We start from the raw sequence: 15,293 nt of genomic DNA, 5'->3' as shown, positions 1-15,293 counted from the left end.
GACTTTTGAGGTCACGTAGCCGAGCTTTAGCAGCCGTGAAGGACTGGGGGCATTGCTGCACCAGTCGTGTATAGTCTTGAAAAATTAGGATATGATGGGACTCGAATTGAAGTTTGCCAGCCAGGCTGGCCTGTGCAAGGACAGCGTCGTGGTCATGGAAGTTCAAGAGTTTGGCTATAATAGGTTGCAGCTGGTCCCCCGGAGGAGGTTTTTGCATTAAGGCACAGTGTGCACGTTCAATAATAAAGCACTGCAACAGAGCCGTTTGAGTGATCCAACTTCGTGAGAAATTGCTCCATATTATTGCCCTTGCATCCTTCCGGAAAACTTATAAAGCGGAGGTTGTTTCTTCGTGCTCTACCTTCGGCATCCTCCGCCCTAATCGCTAGCCCCTTCGTAATAGATTCCAGAGAGGTAATCAGCGTTTGAAGGGACACAACTGTATCTTCCGCGGTTGAGATGCGAGTTTCAACCTCCGCGATCCTATCCACCGCTTTGCGGAGATCCTGACGAATGAGTGCAACATCGAACACCACTTCTCCAGTCTTAGCCTCCAGCGCCTCACAAGACTGGGTTATCTCTGCCATCAAAGCAACATTATTGGGCCGGCAGGACTTTGGCTTGATGACTACGGCACTTGCGTCCCAGGACCCGTATATCGATCCAGGGTGCTCTGTTTCTGTAGCTTGTCTTGAGTCATTTTCAATGGCGGTAACCGTGCAATGACCCAGTGGAGAAGGAGTAGTTTCTGTCCTGTAACTCCAGTTCTGTAGTAGGGGTATCTCTGTTATAGTCATAATCTAGTGAATAGTCCCGCCCATGTGCGTGGACCCCGGCAATCAAAAATAATCTCTTAAATTGTCAAATCATGCAGACACTGCAAGACACTTAAGAGAGAATTTAAAGACAAATAATGCAGCCTATATCCACAGGCTACACTGTCCAGTACTTCAACTAGAAATTCCACCAAACAACACCACACACAACCCAGCCTGCAGTTTCTACCATAGAGAAACTTGCCTCCACCAGTAAAAGACTCTGGAATGATAGAGAGGAAAGCATGGACAGACAAGCACCATAGGCTGCCATTATGTGGCTTAAATAGGATACCGTGCCTTTAAGAGAACTTTCCAGAACTTTCTCCCAGTATCCCAGAATGCATAGCAGGTCCCTCTTACTTTCAGTTCTTTTTGAAGGCGTAGCACACCAGACCTGTAGCATTCTTTACATGAAGAATTATCTCCACCGGGGAGGAGGGCGGGCGCTTATGACTATAACAGAGATACCCCTACTACAGAACTGGAGTTACAGGACAGAAACTACTCCTTCTGTAGTAGGGGATCTCTGTGTATAGTCATAATCTAGTGAATAGAATGGTAAGCCCATCCCCACACCAAAGCGGCGGTGGAGAAAGAAATTAACACCACTATTGTGCGAACAAATTCCGCAGCGAAGCCTGTCCAACCTGAGCATCTGCCCTGGCATCAGTGTCCAGACAGTAATGCTTAGCAAAGGTATGAACCGACTTCCAAGTGGCTGCTTTGCAGATTTCAGCAATCGGCACGTTACGGAGCAAGGCTGTTGTGGCAGCTTTGGCCCTGGTGGAATGAGCCTTAGGCTTACCTCCTAAGGTCTTATTATCTTTTTGGTAACACAATTGTATACAGGACACAATCCACCTAGAAATGGACTGCTTAGAGGTAGCAAGACCCGTCCTGACTGATCCATAATTAATAAACAACTGGTCAGACCTACGAATATCTTTGGTTTTATCCAGATAAAATTTCAACACCCTCCTAACATCCAGGGAATGGAGAGACCTTTCCGCTGGAGATGAAGGATTCTGAAAAAACGTAGGCAAAGTTATGGTCTGGTTGACATGAAAATCAGAAATAACCTTGGGAAGAAATTTAGGGTGAGTACGCAAAACAACCTTAGCAGCATGAAATACAGTATAAGGTTCTTGGCAACACAACGCCTGAATTTCACTCACCCTGCGGGCCGATGTAATGGCCACGAGGAACGCCGCCTTCCAGGACAGGTGCTGCAACGAAGCCTTATGAATAGGTTCAAAAGGCTCCTTCATCAACCTGGACAGCACCACATTCAGTTCCCATGAAGGCGAAGGAAGCCTGACAGGAGGGAATACTTTCTTCAAGCCTTGCAGAAAATCTTTGATCACAGGGATCTGGAAAAAGGAAGTCTGTGAAGGGCATTTCCTGTAGGCAGTCAATGCAGCGAGATGAACCTTAATGGAATGAACATTAAGTCCAGACTGCGCCAAATGTAGAAGGTAAGGAAGGATGACATCTTCCTTACACGTCGTCGGGTCATGGTTCTTAGACTGGCACCAGATACAGAACCTCTTCCACTTGTAAGCATAGGAAGTCCGAGTGGAAGGTCTCTTAGACTCCTTCAGTATGTCCATGCAATCCTCGGGCAGATTCAGATGGCCATATTGCACTATCTCAGGAGCCATGCCGCCAAACTCAAAGATGAGAGGTTGGGGTGTAACATCTGTCCCCCGAACTTCGTGAGAAGGTACGGCCTGCACGGCAGCCGAATGTGAGGAAGGAGAGACCGGTGAAGCAGGTCCGTGAACCACCACTGTCTGGGCCATTCCGGGGCAATGAGTATCATCCGAGCCCTGGACCGGGCCAGCTTGATGAGCACCGCCGGAATCATGGGAATGGGAGGAAAAGCGTACAGAAAGCTGTTCGACCAGTTGATCCATAACGCATTCCCCAGCGTTCCCTGCTGGTAGTACCTGGTGTCGTAATTTGACAATGATCGGGTTAGCGTTCAGCTTTGCTACACAAATTTCCCCTTATCTTGACCATGATGTTCGGGGGCCATTTTAAGAACACTGGCGTCCATTTTACATGGACGCGCTGCCTCGTGGTCAGCATGCCCTTTTGTCCTTTCTCTGTACCACTGACCACCTAACTTGCCCAGCAACAGGCTATTTTTAGTACTGGTCAAGCTTGCACATGCGTAGTCAAACCCTCTGTACTAGTGGACAGTCATTACTTAGGAATGTTCCCCAAAACTGACCAGTAGTGTTATAACTCCTCCCATGAGTTGGCTGTGTTCCAAAAATGTCCTTATATGTACCTAAACTGAGCAAATGTGTTCCGCCTACTCTTTTTATTACCGTAAAACTGTATAAAAGAGGTCTCGCACCGATGTTCGGTGTGATACTTCTTGCATTGCCGAAGGGTGCTGTAGGAATGTACCACCACCCCATGGGGTCCTAATAAACTTGTCTTTTGCATTTCTAGTTTCCGTGCCAACTTCTGTTTTATGGTGTTAAGCATTTTTGCAGAATATGTAGGTCTGGAGAACCCGATACCACAAATTGGCGACCACGAAGGGACTCATCGGCGACTCGGATGCCCGAAGGAGAGGTTGTGACGAAGGATTGGAAACTCGCCATGGACGCGTACGCTGCCACTGAGTGACCCGAGTCTTGGCACCCACGGTGTTTTCTTCCTTTCCTTCTGATCTGACCTTCCAGGTGGCGCCGGTCCTCGACTGAGATCCTGATCGTTCGAGTTGTCGTACAGTGCCTGTTTGGCTGATTCGATTAAGGAACTTGGCAGTTGGAACCTGGATACTTGAGAATTTGGTAAGCTTGTGATTGGTAAGATAGTCTACGGACGCTTACTGTGGCTTTTTGGATTTTTTTTGAGTTAGCTAACATTTGGTTCTATGATTTGAGTTATATGTGCAGTGCACTTCACATAGGCAGGCAATGTAGAGATATTTCTCTAATTGTGTATTTGTTTGAACAGCACACCTTGTGTGAAGTATATTAAGTGCCATTTTTGTAATATCGCGTTTCAGTGATATTTTGACATGCCTGTTTTAAGCACACTTCGAAGAATGTGCTGTCTTGGAGGAGGTACCAGTTATCGATTAAATAAATCTCAGCCGGCTCCCCCAGAGGGGACACCTAATCATGAAATGTACGTTAAATTTGGCCTTCCCCCTATTATGTACAGTACATTGTGGCACAAGTATACCAAATTTGATCACAAATTGCAATGGCCACTACATGGGTCGTTTGATTTACGAAAGGTTCAGTATGTGGAGCAATATTTGTTTCAGCGCAGGTCTAGACAGGATATGTTTGATTGTGTACATATGTGGGAGAAAGCCGTGCGTGAGCGAATGAAGCGTGAACAAGCCTTGGCAGACAAAGAGCAGCGAAAGGCTGCTCCTGATAAAGCTTTACAGCTGGAGGAAAAAGAGTTGCAGGAAAAGAGAGAGAGGGAGGCACGGGAACATGATTTGCAAATGAATGGTCAATTCCCTATTCAACGTCCTCTTTATCCTGTCCTTACTAATAATTCTGATGATTTTTCATTATTAGACCGTTGCCCGCCTCCATACGTTCCACCTACGGCCCCAACTGAGGATTCGGACGGAGACGATCAAGAGGGTAGTCGTACTAGGCTAAGTGCTGGCCGAGCTGCGGAATTGCGTAGTTTTGCTCGAAAACTTAATCTTAAGTCGATAACTATTTCAGAGATTGATCACCATATGCGTAAGTGGTCTGAGCAAGAACGGTTGTATTTCTTGAGCCATTTTGGAGATGAAGTTGTAGAACGATTTAGAAAGTATTCAACTGATTTGGAGCCTAAGGATGTATCAGTTGGTCGTGAGAATATGCGTAAAGGTCTTTTTGTTCTTACAGATGCGGATCTGTTTTTTCAACGGTTGGTCCAGCTACGGGATAAGGCGTCAAGACTACGGGAGGCGAAAAAGGCATCAGATGCGCCTGCGCCGGGATCGACGGAGAAATCCAAAGAGTGTCCTATCTTTGGAGCAGATAAGAGTTCGACAGTTCATGTTATGCCTATGCGTGAAGCTGCACCTTTATATGTCCCTCCTAAAGGGCAAGGTACAGATGATGATAAAACGTCTGTGAATGGAAAGGGTTATTTTATATATAATTGGGTTTACACACCGTGGAACAGAACAGATGTTATGGCACTTAAAGCTGCTCTGCCTGACCCCCGTAAGAATCCGGCAGCCTTCTATGAAGGAGTGGAAGGGGCTATTTCTTCGTGTGTTATGACATTAGTTGATATTGACTTTTTCTTTGGGTTAATATTGCCTCCTGATATGTGGAGGGCGATTCGTAAGTTCGATGATCGAGCGATCCTGGGGGCGGATTGGAAAACTTTAGCCCAAGCTGATTTGGATAGGGAGCCCGCATGTAAGCCGTGTCAATTAATTTTAGATCTCCCAGCGGCTATTTTGAATAAGTTCCTCCTAAAAAGATTGATTGGACCAGGTTAGCCTCTTGTAAGCAGAAAGCGGATGAATCGGTTTCTGACTTCTTCTCACGTTTTGAGGAAGCATTTCATGATTACAGTGGGCAATTATTAACAGAGGACATGGGTAGGCATTTATTCGTTGACAAGTATGTAGCAAATCTCCTACCGGAGATTGCAAAACGTTTAAAGACTAGTGAAAGTTCCTGGACCACGGCGACCCCTGCTTCTTTATTGACTATGGCTCAGTATTATGAGCGACAGGAATTGGAGGCTAAAGAAAGTACTGATAAGAAAGCGAAGGAATTAAAGACGAAAGTGATGATGGCTCAGGTTTATGCAACACAGCCGAGAGGGAATGATAGAGGTAGGCGTGGATCGTATGGTACGTTTTCTATTCGTACCGACATTTCTGAGGATCAGTGTGCATACTGTAAACAGTTTGGACATTGGGCCTCAGACTGTCCCGTGCTTCGAGAACAACGTAATCAGCGTGGTCGAGGAGGTGGAAGGACACGGAATAGTTATTCATAAGCGAGGGGTGGAGCGAGTGATCGTGGTAGGTTTGAAGCGAGGGGTCGTGGTCAGGCTGATTATAATACTTTTGATCGACGGAATCAGTATCAGATAGCGGAGGGTGAGACTGCAGAGTCTCAGGATTATGTACATGCATAGGATTGCGTAGGATGGGGTGTGGAATCGGTTGAAGTACCAGTAGATCAAAGAGGTCCAAATGTATCAGCGGGCGTTTTGGGTTCTACTGATCAGTTCCTGGTTGATACAGGAGCTACTCGTAGTGCTCTGTCCAAACATTTGGTTCCAAGGGCTCCCCTGTCTGGCGACATGATTACATCAATAGGGTTCGATGGAACACCCTCTCTTAGCCCATTGTCACAACCCCTTACATTTCACATTGACAAATTTCTTGCCCCGTGCCCGTTTTTGTTGTCACCAAACACCCCAGACAATATTATGGGAATAGATATGCTTAAATATTTTCGAGCAACCATACACTGCGCTCCTGAAGGGGTGCGGGTTATTTTGAATGATAATTACCCAGATGTAGAGAGATTGTGCCCCATGCAAGAGATCGAGGCGTTAGCCTCTCTCCCAAAAACGTTATGGGCTACTTCGTACACGGATGCTGGACAGATGATTATCCCTCCTATTCGCATCACTGTAAAGGAGGGAGCGTCTCTGCCTTGTGTACCACAGTATAAAATTTCCAGGGAAGGTGAAGTTGCTTTAACGCATATTGTACATGATTTGATTATTGCAGGCGTGGTAGAGGAAGTTCCCTATAATGTCTGTAATAGCCCTATTCTTCCGCTTTTAAAGAAAGATACTGATGACAAAATCTAGCGGTTTATTATTGATCTGAGAGAAATTAACAAGATAGTAGTGCCCCAATACCCGGTGGTGTCTGATATTACCACCCTACTTACATTGATTCCGCCCACAGCCACTACCTTCACCATCATAGACCTGAAAAATGCTTTCTTTTCTATTCCCATCCATCCTGATAGCCGATATCTGTTTGGCTTCACATTAAATAATAAATCGTATAGATTTTGTCGAGTTCCTCAAGGTTATACTGAAAGTCCTAGCATTTATAGCCAGGCTTTAAAAAGACAGCTTGATTCTTTCGATTTATAGTCTGGAGTGGCTCTCATTCAATATGTTGATGATATTTTACTTGCAGCAGACACGCAGGAGCAATGTGAGGAGAGTAGTCTTGCTTTGCTTTCTTTTCTCGCCCACAATAATCACAAGGTTTCGAGGAAAAAACTCCAATATTGTAGACCAAAGGTGACCTACCTCGGTCATCTTTTGTCTAAGGAGGGACGTGCGTTGACATCTGATCGAATCCAAGCGATTTTAGATACACCAGTCCCCCGCACTCAGAGAGATGTTCGTGCTTTCATAGGTTTAACGTCTTTTTGTAGGCAGTGGATAATGGGGTTTCACACATTATAAAACCTTTGTTAGCATTATTGTCCAAAACTACACCGATTCCCCTTGAATGGACAGATGAATGTCAGCATGCTTTTGAACAATTGAGACAAGCCCTTTGTTCTGCACCAGTACTAGGTACACCAGATTATACGAACATTTTTACAGTCTACGTACACGAGAAGGATGGGCGTGCATTGTCAGTCCTAGTGCAGACACACGGGGATAAACAGAGACCGTGTGCGTATTTCTCGGCAGTACTTGACCCCGTAGCACGAGGATTACCTGGGTGTTTTCGAGCAGTCGCAGCAACAGCAGTGGCTATACGACAGAGTGAGGGAATAGTTTTGTCACATAAATTGTTGGTGTTAGTTCCCCATGCGGTAGATGCTCTGTTAAATCAAACAAAGACCCAGTACTTAACGAGTGCACGTTTAACAGGATATGAGCGAACACTGTTGGCGCCACATATCACACTGAAGAGATGTGCTACTCTGAACCCTGCTACTTTATTGCCGTATCCAGTTGCTGAGGGTCAGGAGGAAGAACACCATGATTGTGTTTTCCTGACTGAAGAACAAACAAAGGGTCGTATTGACTTACAGGATACGCCACTTCCAGATATAGATGGAGAACTGTGGGTTGATGGATCGTGTTTAAGGTTGCCAGATGGTACAACTTCTGCAGCATATGCGATCACAACACTTAAGACAGTGGTAGAAACAGCACGAATACCACAGAAATCGGCCCAAGCAGCGGAATTGATAGCCTTAACAAGAGCATGTGAATTAAGTGCTGGTTTATGTGTGGACATCTACACTGATAGCCGGTACACCTTTGGAGTAGCGCATGATTTTGGCCTACTCCGGAGAGAGCAAGGGTTTTTGACTTCACACGGAGTGCACATTATGCATGGAGAACTAGTGCGTGATCTCCTGAATACGCTACTATGTCCAAAGAAAGTGGCGATAATTAAATGCAGTGCACATAAGAAAGTGACAGACAAAGTAGGACAAGGAAATGCTTTTGCAGATCGCATAGCGAGGGAAACTGCTATGTTACAAAATGCCTCGCTGCTGTATGTGGTGAAATCGCAGGCTGAGCGATGGCATGATGCTAGAGAGGAGATACTAGACATTCAGAAATCAGCATCTGGAGCAGAACTCGCAACCTGGGCAACGAAGGGAGTGTTGGACGATGAGGGTTGTTGGAGAAGTAAAGATATGGAGAGAGGGAAATTGCCTGCAGCTTACTTGCAAGCAATGGTTCAAATGACACATGGATTGGCACATGTTGGAGCTCTCGCAATTACTAAATTGCTTACGCGAGTCTGGGAGCATCCTGAGATTGCCAATACGGCCAAAAGAGTAGTGCAGACCTGTCTGATATGCTTGCAGTACAATCCTGCTAAAGGGACGAATACTCCAAAAGGAGGGTTTGTTCCACCTACTGCACCATTCGAAGTACTACAAATGGATTACATCCAGCTTGAGCGTTGCAACAACCTTAAGTATGTCTTAGTGGTGGTGTGTGCTTTCAGTAAGTGGATTGAGGCCTTCCCCACGAAGGATAATACAGCGCTGACAACAGCTAAGGTTTTGCTCAAAGAGTACTTCCCACGCTATGGTGTTTGTAAATTTCTGTGGAGTGATAATGGTCCTCATTTTGTTGGGAAAATTGTGGAATACGTCATGAAGGGATTGGGAATTCAGAAAAAGTTTCATGCTTTATTCCATCCGCAGTCAGCAGGTCTGGTGGAAAGGTATAATGCTACTCTGAAACTGAAGCTAGCAAAGATCGTAGCATCTATGTCTTTGAAATGGCCGGATGCTCTGCCTTTAGCATTGCTATCTATTAGATCAGTGCCCCATTCCCGAACTGGCCTCACACCTTATGAAGTGGTGTTTGGGAGGCCTATGAATATATGGGGAGTTCCTAAGCCTCGGTTGTTACATGATGTGCCTTGTATAATGATGAACGATTATTTGGCACGATTAACAAATGATTTACTTTCTATTCATCAACAGGTTCGAGAAGTGCTCCCCGACAATTCTATTGGAGAGGCTCACAATCTTCGTCCCGGCGACCACGTTATGATCCGGTCCTTTGAGAGAACCAGCAGCTTGGAGCCGAGGTGGCTTGGCCCTGAGCAGGTGTTGCTGGCGACTCGAACGGCTGTGCGAGTCACGAACAAGAAGCGCTGGGTGCACTCTACTCATTGTCGTCGTGGCTCTCCGGATCTGGTGAACCCCACTGTGCTGTCTGATTATCGAGACATCTTGGACGAAGAGAAGAGCCCAGCTGTACGTCTACTGAATCGGAGGGAGCCTTCCCAGACCACACTGTCTCGTGTGGAGAGAGATATAATCTACGGCCAAGAAAAGCAGTTGTTTTGTGCGAGACTGGTTGAGTTACCGCTCCAGGTTTGTGAAACGGAAGCCGGGAATATCAAGGGGGGGGATCAGTTCTGCCAAGTGTAGCGACACCCGTCTTGAATCTCGGAGAAGAAACCAACGGCTACCTCGGAGCTCAGCACTCATATTTTTATTTTTTTAGTTGCTTTCTTTTTGAGACATTTGTACTTTGAACTATGGCACCTTCTACAATACGGAATAAGAGAATTCTTGGGGCAGTACTTTTCGTTATGACCATAGTGGTGATAGCGGTAATAGCTTGGGTGGTAGAACGACTGGTTCCGGCAAGAGAATATTTATTGCCTACTACCCTAATTCCATCTGAACATTTTCATTTCACTTTGCCCTATCATGAAGAACGACATAGACAGACTTATCTAAATAACAGTTTCATTCAAATTTTGCATCACACTCATAATATGACGAACACTTCGGACTGTTGGGTATGTGGGATGTTGCCTGGACATCAAAAGAAAGGAGGCACTCCGCTTATCCCTCTTCCGTTCTCTCACAATGGTTCTTGCAATGCTTGGTACACTCTTCTGTTCACTTTGAGATGGCCGACAAAAGGTGGATTACTTTTTCGGCTCAATAAAGTTTGTTATAATGATCGAGATGGTTACCCGCAAGCAGAAGGAACTAAATTTGAATGGGAAGAATATCGACCAGATAATGTATCTTCGCCTCGAGTTTATACGAATCAGAGAAATGTAAACATGCCTAGTCTGCACGTGATCACAGTTATTGATACTAAAGCCGATTTATGTGTCTGAAATAAAGGTACAATCCCAGTAGGAAGAAGTGAATGTAATACTACTCTCACCTTTGACACTCCAAATGGTATCACCTTTGTGGCTTCACGAAACACTTACTTTATTTGTGGAAATAAAGGTTATCACCGTCTCCCTATAGGATGGTTAGGAACATGTTATATATCTTTTGTATTACCTCCTGTGTTTATTGCCCCGCCTATGTATCATAACGATTTTGTGTTATACCATGATTTTATACTAAATAGAGTGAAGAGAACATTAGCAATTGACGAAATTGACCAGACGGATACTTCCCTGCAGCAATATGTTGATTTCAATTTAGGCCTCTTTTCATTTGTTGGTGCTGCTCTAAATAGCAGAAAGATCAGACGACTGACACGTGTTGTGGAAGCCGTTGCTAATGAGACAGTTTTCGCTTTGGGGAATTTGACTGAGGAACTTCAAATTACCAGAATTGTAACGCTCCAGAACAAAATGGTTCTAGACGTAGTGTTAGCTGATCGTGGGGGTGCATGTTGCATTATCGGAAGTAGTTGCTGCGTGTATGTACCTGATAATTCACCTTCTGTATATGATGCTATTTCTAAATTGCACAAAATAGCTGCTGAAATACATCCTGATAATGGTACCTGGACACTTTCGGGTTGGTTTTGGACGTTGCTCAGTACTTGGGGTTGGAAGCTGTTGACAATCTTATGTATAATAATTGGGATACTTTTCTTTCTATGTCTATGTATTCAGTGTGGCCCTATGTTATGTTCTATGTGCATTTCTGCTTGTATTCCATCCAAACGAGCTATTGTCAAGAATGAGCAAATGATCAATAGAGAAATAACGAATATTATGTCAATCAATATTGACGATGAATACCCTGATTACGTCCATTATGAGGTAGCTTCAGCTAAACGCTAAAAGGGTCGTCTGTCGTAATTTGACAATGATCAGGTTAGCGTTCAGCTTTGCTACACGAATTTCCCCTTATCTTGACCATGATGTTCGGGGGCCATTTTAAGAACACTGGCGTCCATTTTACATGAACGCGCTGCCTCGTGGTCAGCATGCCCTTTTGTCCTTTCTCTGTACCACTGACCACCTAACTTGCCCAGCAACAGGCTATTTTTAGTACTGGTCAAGCTTGCACATGCGTAGTCAAACCCTCTGTACTAGTGGACAGTCATTACTTAGGAATGTTCCCCAAAACTGACCAGTAGTGTTATAACTCCTCCCATGAGTTGGCTGTGTTCCAAAAATGTCCTTATATGTACCTAAACTGAGCAAATGTGTTCCGCCTACTCTTTTTATTATAGTAAAACTGTATAAAAGAGGCCTCGCACCGATGTTCGGTTTGATACTTCTTGCATTGCCGAAGGGTGCTGTAGGAATGTACCACCACCCCATGGGGTCCTAATAAACTTGTCTTTTGCATTTCTAGTTTCCTTGCCAACTTCTGTTTTATGGTGTTAAGCATTTTTGCAGAATATGTAGGTCTGGAGAACCCGATACCACACTGGAGGCGAAGTCTCGGCATTTGCTGTTTTCGGCGGTGGCGAACAGATCTACGTCTGGAGTTCCCCACCTTGCGAAGACTTCTCCTAGTACTTCGTCCTTTATGACCCATTCGTGGTTTTCCTGAACCAGTCTGCTCAGTGCGGCTGCCTGAACATTCTGCACACCTGGCAGATGGGTAGCCGTTATCGTCAGTCCTCTGGCTAGGAGCCAGTGCCAGATCGCCTGCGCCTCCTGCGACAGAGTGCGTGATCTCGAGCCCCCCTGCTTGTTGAGGTAATCGTGGTGGTATTGTCCGTCTGTACAAGCAGAGAGTTGGTCTGGAAGGACGGAAGAAAGGCCTTCAGTGCCAAGTGAACAGCTCTGAGTTCCAGGAAATTGATGTGATACGTGGCCTCCATCGGGGACCACGTTCCTTGAATCTGTAGGTTCCCGGAGTGCGCTCCCCACCCCAGGAGAGAAGCATCCGTCACGACAGTCTGCGAGGGAATGTCCTTGTGGAAGGGAACCCCTCTGAGGAGATTATCTGTTGAACACCACCACTACAGAGACTGAAGAGCATGCAGAGACAGTCGTATCTTGTCGTCCCAAGATCCTTTCCTCTGATCCCACTGGTCTTCCAAGCACTCCTGCAGCGGTCTCATGTGCAGCCGTGCGTGTGGCGTCAGGAAGATACAAGAGGCCATCGATCCCAGTAGAGAAGACACCGTCCTCACTGTTGTAGATGGAGTTGTCATAAGAGCCTTAGCCTTCCGAAGGAGAAATAATCGTCGCTCTTCCGAAGGAGACACGCTTGCTGACAGCGTATTGATGGAGGCTCCCAAGTACTGTATGCATTGGACCGGAGTCGGGACAGACTTGGACATGTTGATGTGCAACCCCAGCTTGTTCAAGAGAACGCACGTCTTCTGGAAGTGTGCTCGCGCTTCCGAGAAGGAGGATGCCTTGATCAACCAATCGTCCAGGTACGGGTAGACAAACACCTTGTTCTTCCGCAGGTGTGCTACTACCACCGCCATGCACTTCGAGAATGTTCTCGGTGCAGGCTTTAGTCCGAATGGGAGTACTGTGTATTGATAATGATTGGCGCCGACTTGGAACCGCAGGAACTTCCTGTGTTTGTGTGCAATGGGCACATGGAAGTACGCATCCTGTAGGTCTATAGCACATAGCCAGTCTCCCTGTTGCAACTGAGGATAAATCTGATGCAACGACAGCATGCAAAACTTTTCCCTGCGAATCCATCTGCTTGCCTGTCGCAATTCCAGAATGGGCCTGAACTCGTTCTTGTCCTTCTTGGGAACCAGGAAGAACCGGGAGTACAGACCTCTTCCTCTCTGAGACAGAGGTACGTCTTCTATCGCCCTTTTCCTTAACAGGATATCTGCTTCCGCCTGAAGCTCGCGCAGCTGAAACTGCGAGCTGACCGGTGGAATTGCTGGAGGCGGGCTGGTAAACCGAAGACTGTATCCATTGCAAACAACATTCAGCACCCACTTGTCCGGAGTAATTTTTCTCCACTCTGCCAGAAAAAATTGAATGCTTCCCCCTACCGGAGTGGGTAACAGATCCGGGGGAAGTAAGTGCTCAGGGCCTAGACCCGGCCGGGCCTTTGGTCGCTGGAGCCGATTGTTGGCCTCCTCTGCCCTTCTGGCGTTTCTGGACCGGCTTATAGAACTGTTGATGTTGCTGTGACTGTCCCGAAGGTTGGCCACGTCCTCTGCTCTGCCCACCGAACCGCCGTTGGAATGGGCGGTACGATTTCTTCACTTCCTTGGGCTTTTCCAGGCCCACAGCCGTGAGCGTTTCGGCCTCCGCCTTCATGCGGGCCATTTCGTCATCCACATGTTTCCCAAAGAGGGTCTCGCCAGAGAATGGAAGGTTGGCTACCCTCTGCTGTGCGTCCGGTTTCAGCGACGTAAGGCGGAGCCAGGCGTGACGTCGCTGGTTAACTCCATAGCAAAAACCATGTGCCGCTAATAGGGATGAGTCTGCTGCAGCGCTGATAATCTGATTCGCTACCAGCATCCCTTCATTCAGCACTTCCTGGAAGTCCTCCCACTTCTCGCGAGGCAAGTGTTCCGCAAACTGCTGGAGGGAGTCCCAGAGGGCGCTGTCGTAGCGTTCCAACAAAGCTGTGGCACTCGCAGCCTTCATAGAGGTCGCCGATGTTCCACATACTTTCCTTCCTGCTGAATCCATCCATCTAGACTCTTTATCCGGGGGAACCTTGGATGACGGGGTGGTGGCATGTTGTTTGCGGGCTGCCGTCACAATCACAGAATCCGGAGGAGGTTCCGCCCTTAGAAAGGCCGGGCCTGAATCGGGAGCCCGTTACTTTTTCAGCAATCTCGATGGAGCCGCCTTCGTCACCGCAGGGGTGAGGAAAAGGTCCATGGCCGGTTCCTCCAGGCCCGCCACCAGAGGCAGCAGTGGACGAGACAGGTGTTTCTGGTGCACTGTCTCGAAAAGGACTGATGTCTTAGGTGTAGGCACCGTCAAAGATATGCCCAACTTCGCAGCGCCTCTCAAAAGAACATCATGGAACGCCACCATGTCATCAATCGGAGACACCCTCATGTCCGGTGATCCCGACAAGGTGGGGGAGTAGTCCCTGGTCCCTGAGGACCTCGTGTGAGAGCGAGATCTGTGCCTTCTATGGCGGTGTCTCGACCGCGTGGACGATCTGTGGCACGATCGCTCCTTCCTCCTAGAGCGAGAGCGTGATCTGCCAGCCCGTGGCCGCTCCACAGGTTTCCGTGGGGGAGTCTTCCTCGGTTCCTCCTGGGGTCTAGGTTTCGGTGTCCCCTTAGGAGGTGTCGGCAGAGGAGGTAATGACGTGGACCTCGGCGGAGGGACCGGAGGTATCACCGACCGAGGGGCAGGCCCATGCTGTGGAAGCGGTGGTAGTGGTCGGCCTGGCGGAAGTGGAGGGTTGGTGGGAGGGTCCTCCTTAGGTACAGGCGGAGGTGGCGACCTAGGCCGAGATGGTGTGTATACCACCGAGTACACCGAGCTCGGTGACCCCTTCGGCGAAGGGGGCTGAGATCCAGCCCCTTCAGCAGGCGATCGCTTCCTCTTGCGTCCTCCACTAGATCCAGTCTGACTTCTGGCGCCAGAGCTCCTCTTGCGCCGCTTAGGAGAGGTGGAGCGACTCCTAGACGCCGATCTCTTCCTTCTCGACGCTGAGCGTCGCTTTTCCGGCGTCGAACGTCGCCTCCGCGACTCCGGCGTCGAACGCCGCCTCAGCGACGTCGATCTCTTCCTCCACGACGTCGAACGCCGCCTCCGCGACGTCGACCTCTTCTTTCTTGACGCCGTACGCCGCCTCCGCGACGTCGAACGTTCCGCTCTCGACGACGAGC

The 15,293-nt window shown here is 47.5% G+C and overlaps 2 protein-coding genes across 2 annotated transcripts in view; both read right to left on the bottom strand.

Annotated features, from left to right (window-relative positions):
- LOC147685098 (uncharacterized) overlaps positions 1-13,546 on the bottom strand; it is a 36,544-nt gene extending 22,998 nt beyond the window's left edge. The window contains exons 1-2 of the mRNA XM_086942281.1: positions 11,929-13,546; positions 1,624-2,767 (exon numbers count right to left, since the gene is read on the bottom strand). Coding sequence (XP_086798407.1) covers positions 1,624-2,734 — 1,111 coding nt within the window. The 5' untranslated portion in view covers positions 2,735-2,767; positions 11,929-13,546. The remainder of the gene's footprint in view (positions 1-1,623; positions 2,768-11,928) is intronic.
- Positions 1-15,293, bottom strand: part of LOC147685096 (uncharacterized) — a 1,199,247-nt gene that overhangs the window by 79,824 nt on the left and 1,104,130 nt on the right. The window lies entirely within an intron of this gene.

This window comes from Lissotriton vulgaris, chromosome 10, assembly GCF_964263255.1.
Source record: "Lissotriton vulgaris chromosome 10, aLisVul1.2, whole genome shotgun sequence".
NCBI classification, from domain to species: domain Eukaryota; kingdom Metazoa; phylum Chordata; class Amphibia; order Caudata; family Salamandridae; genus Lissotriton; species Lissotriton vulgaris.
This window is presented reverse-complemented; position numbering and strand designations above follow the sequence as displayed.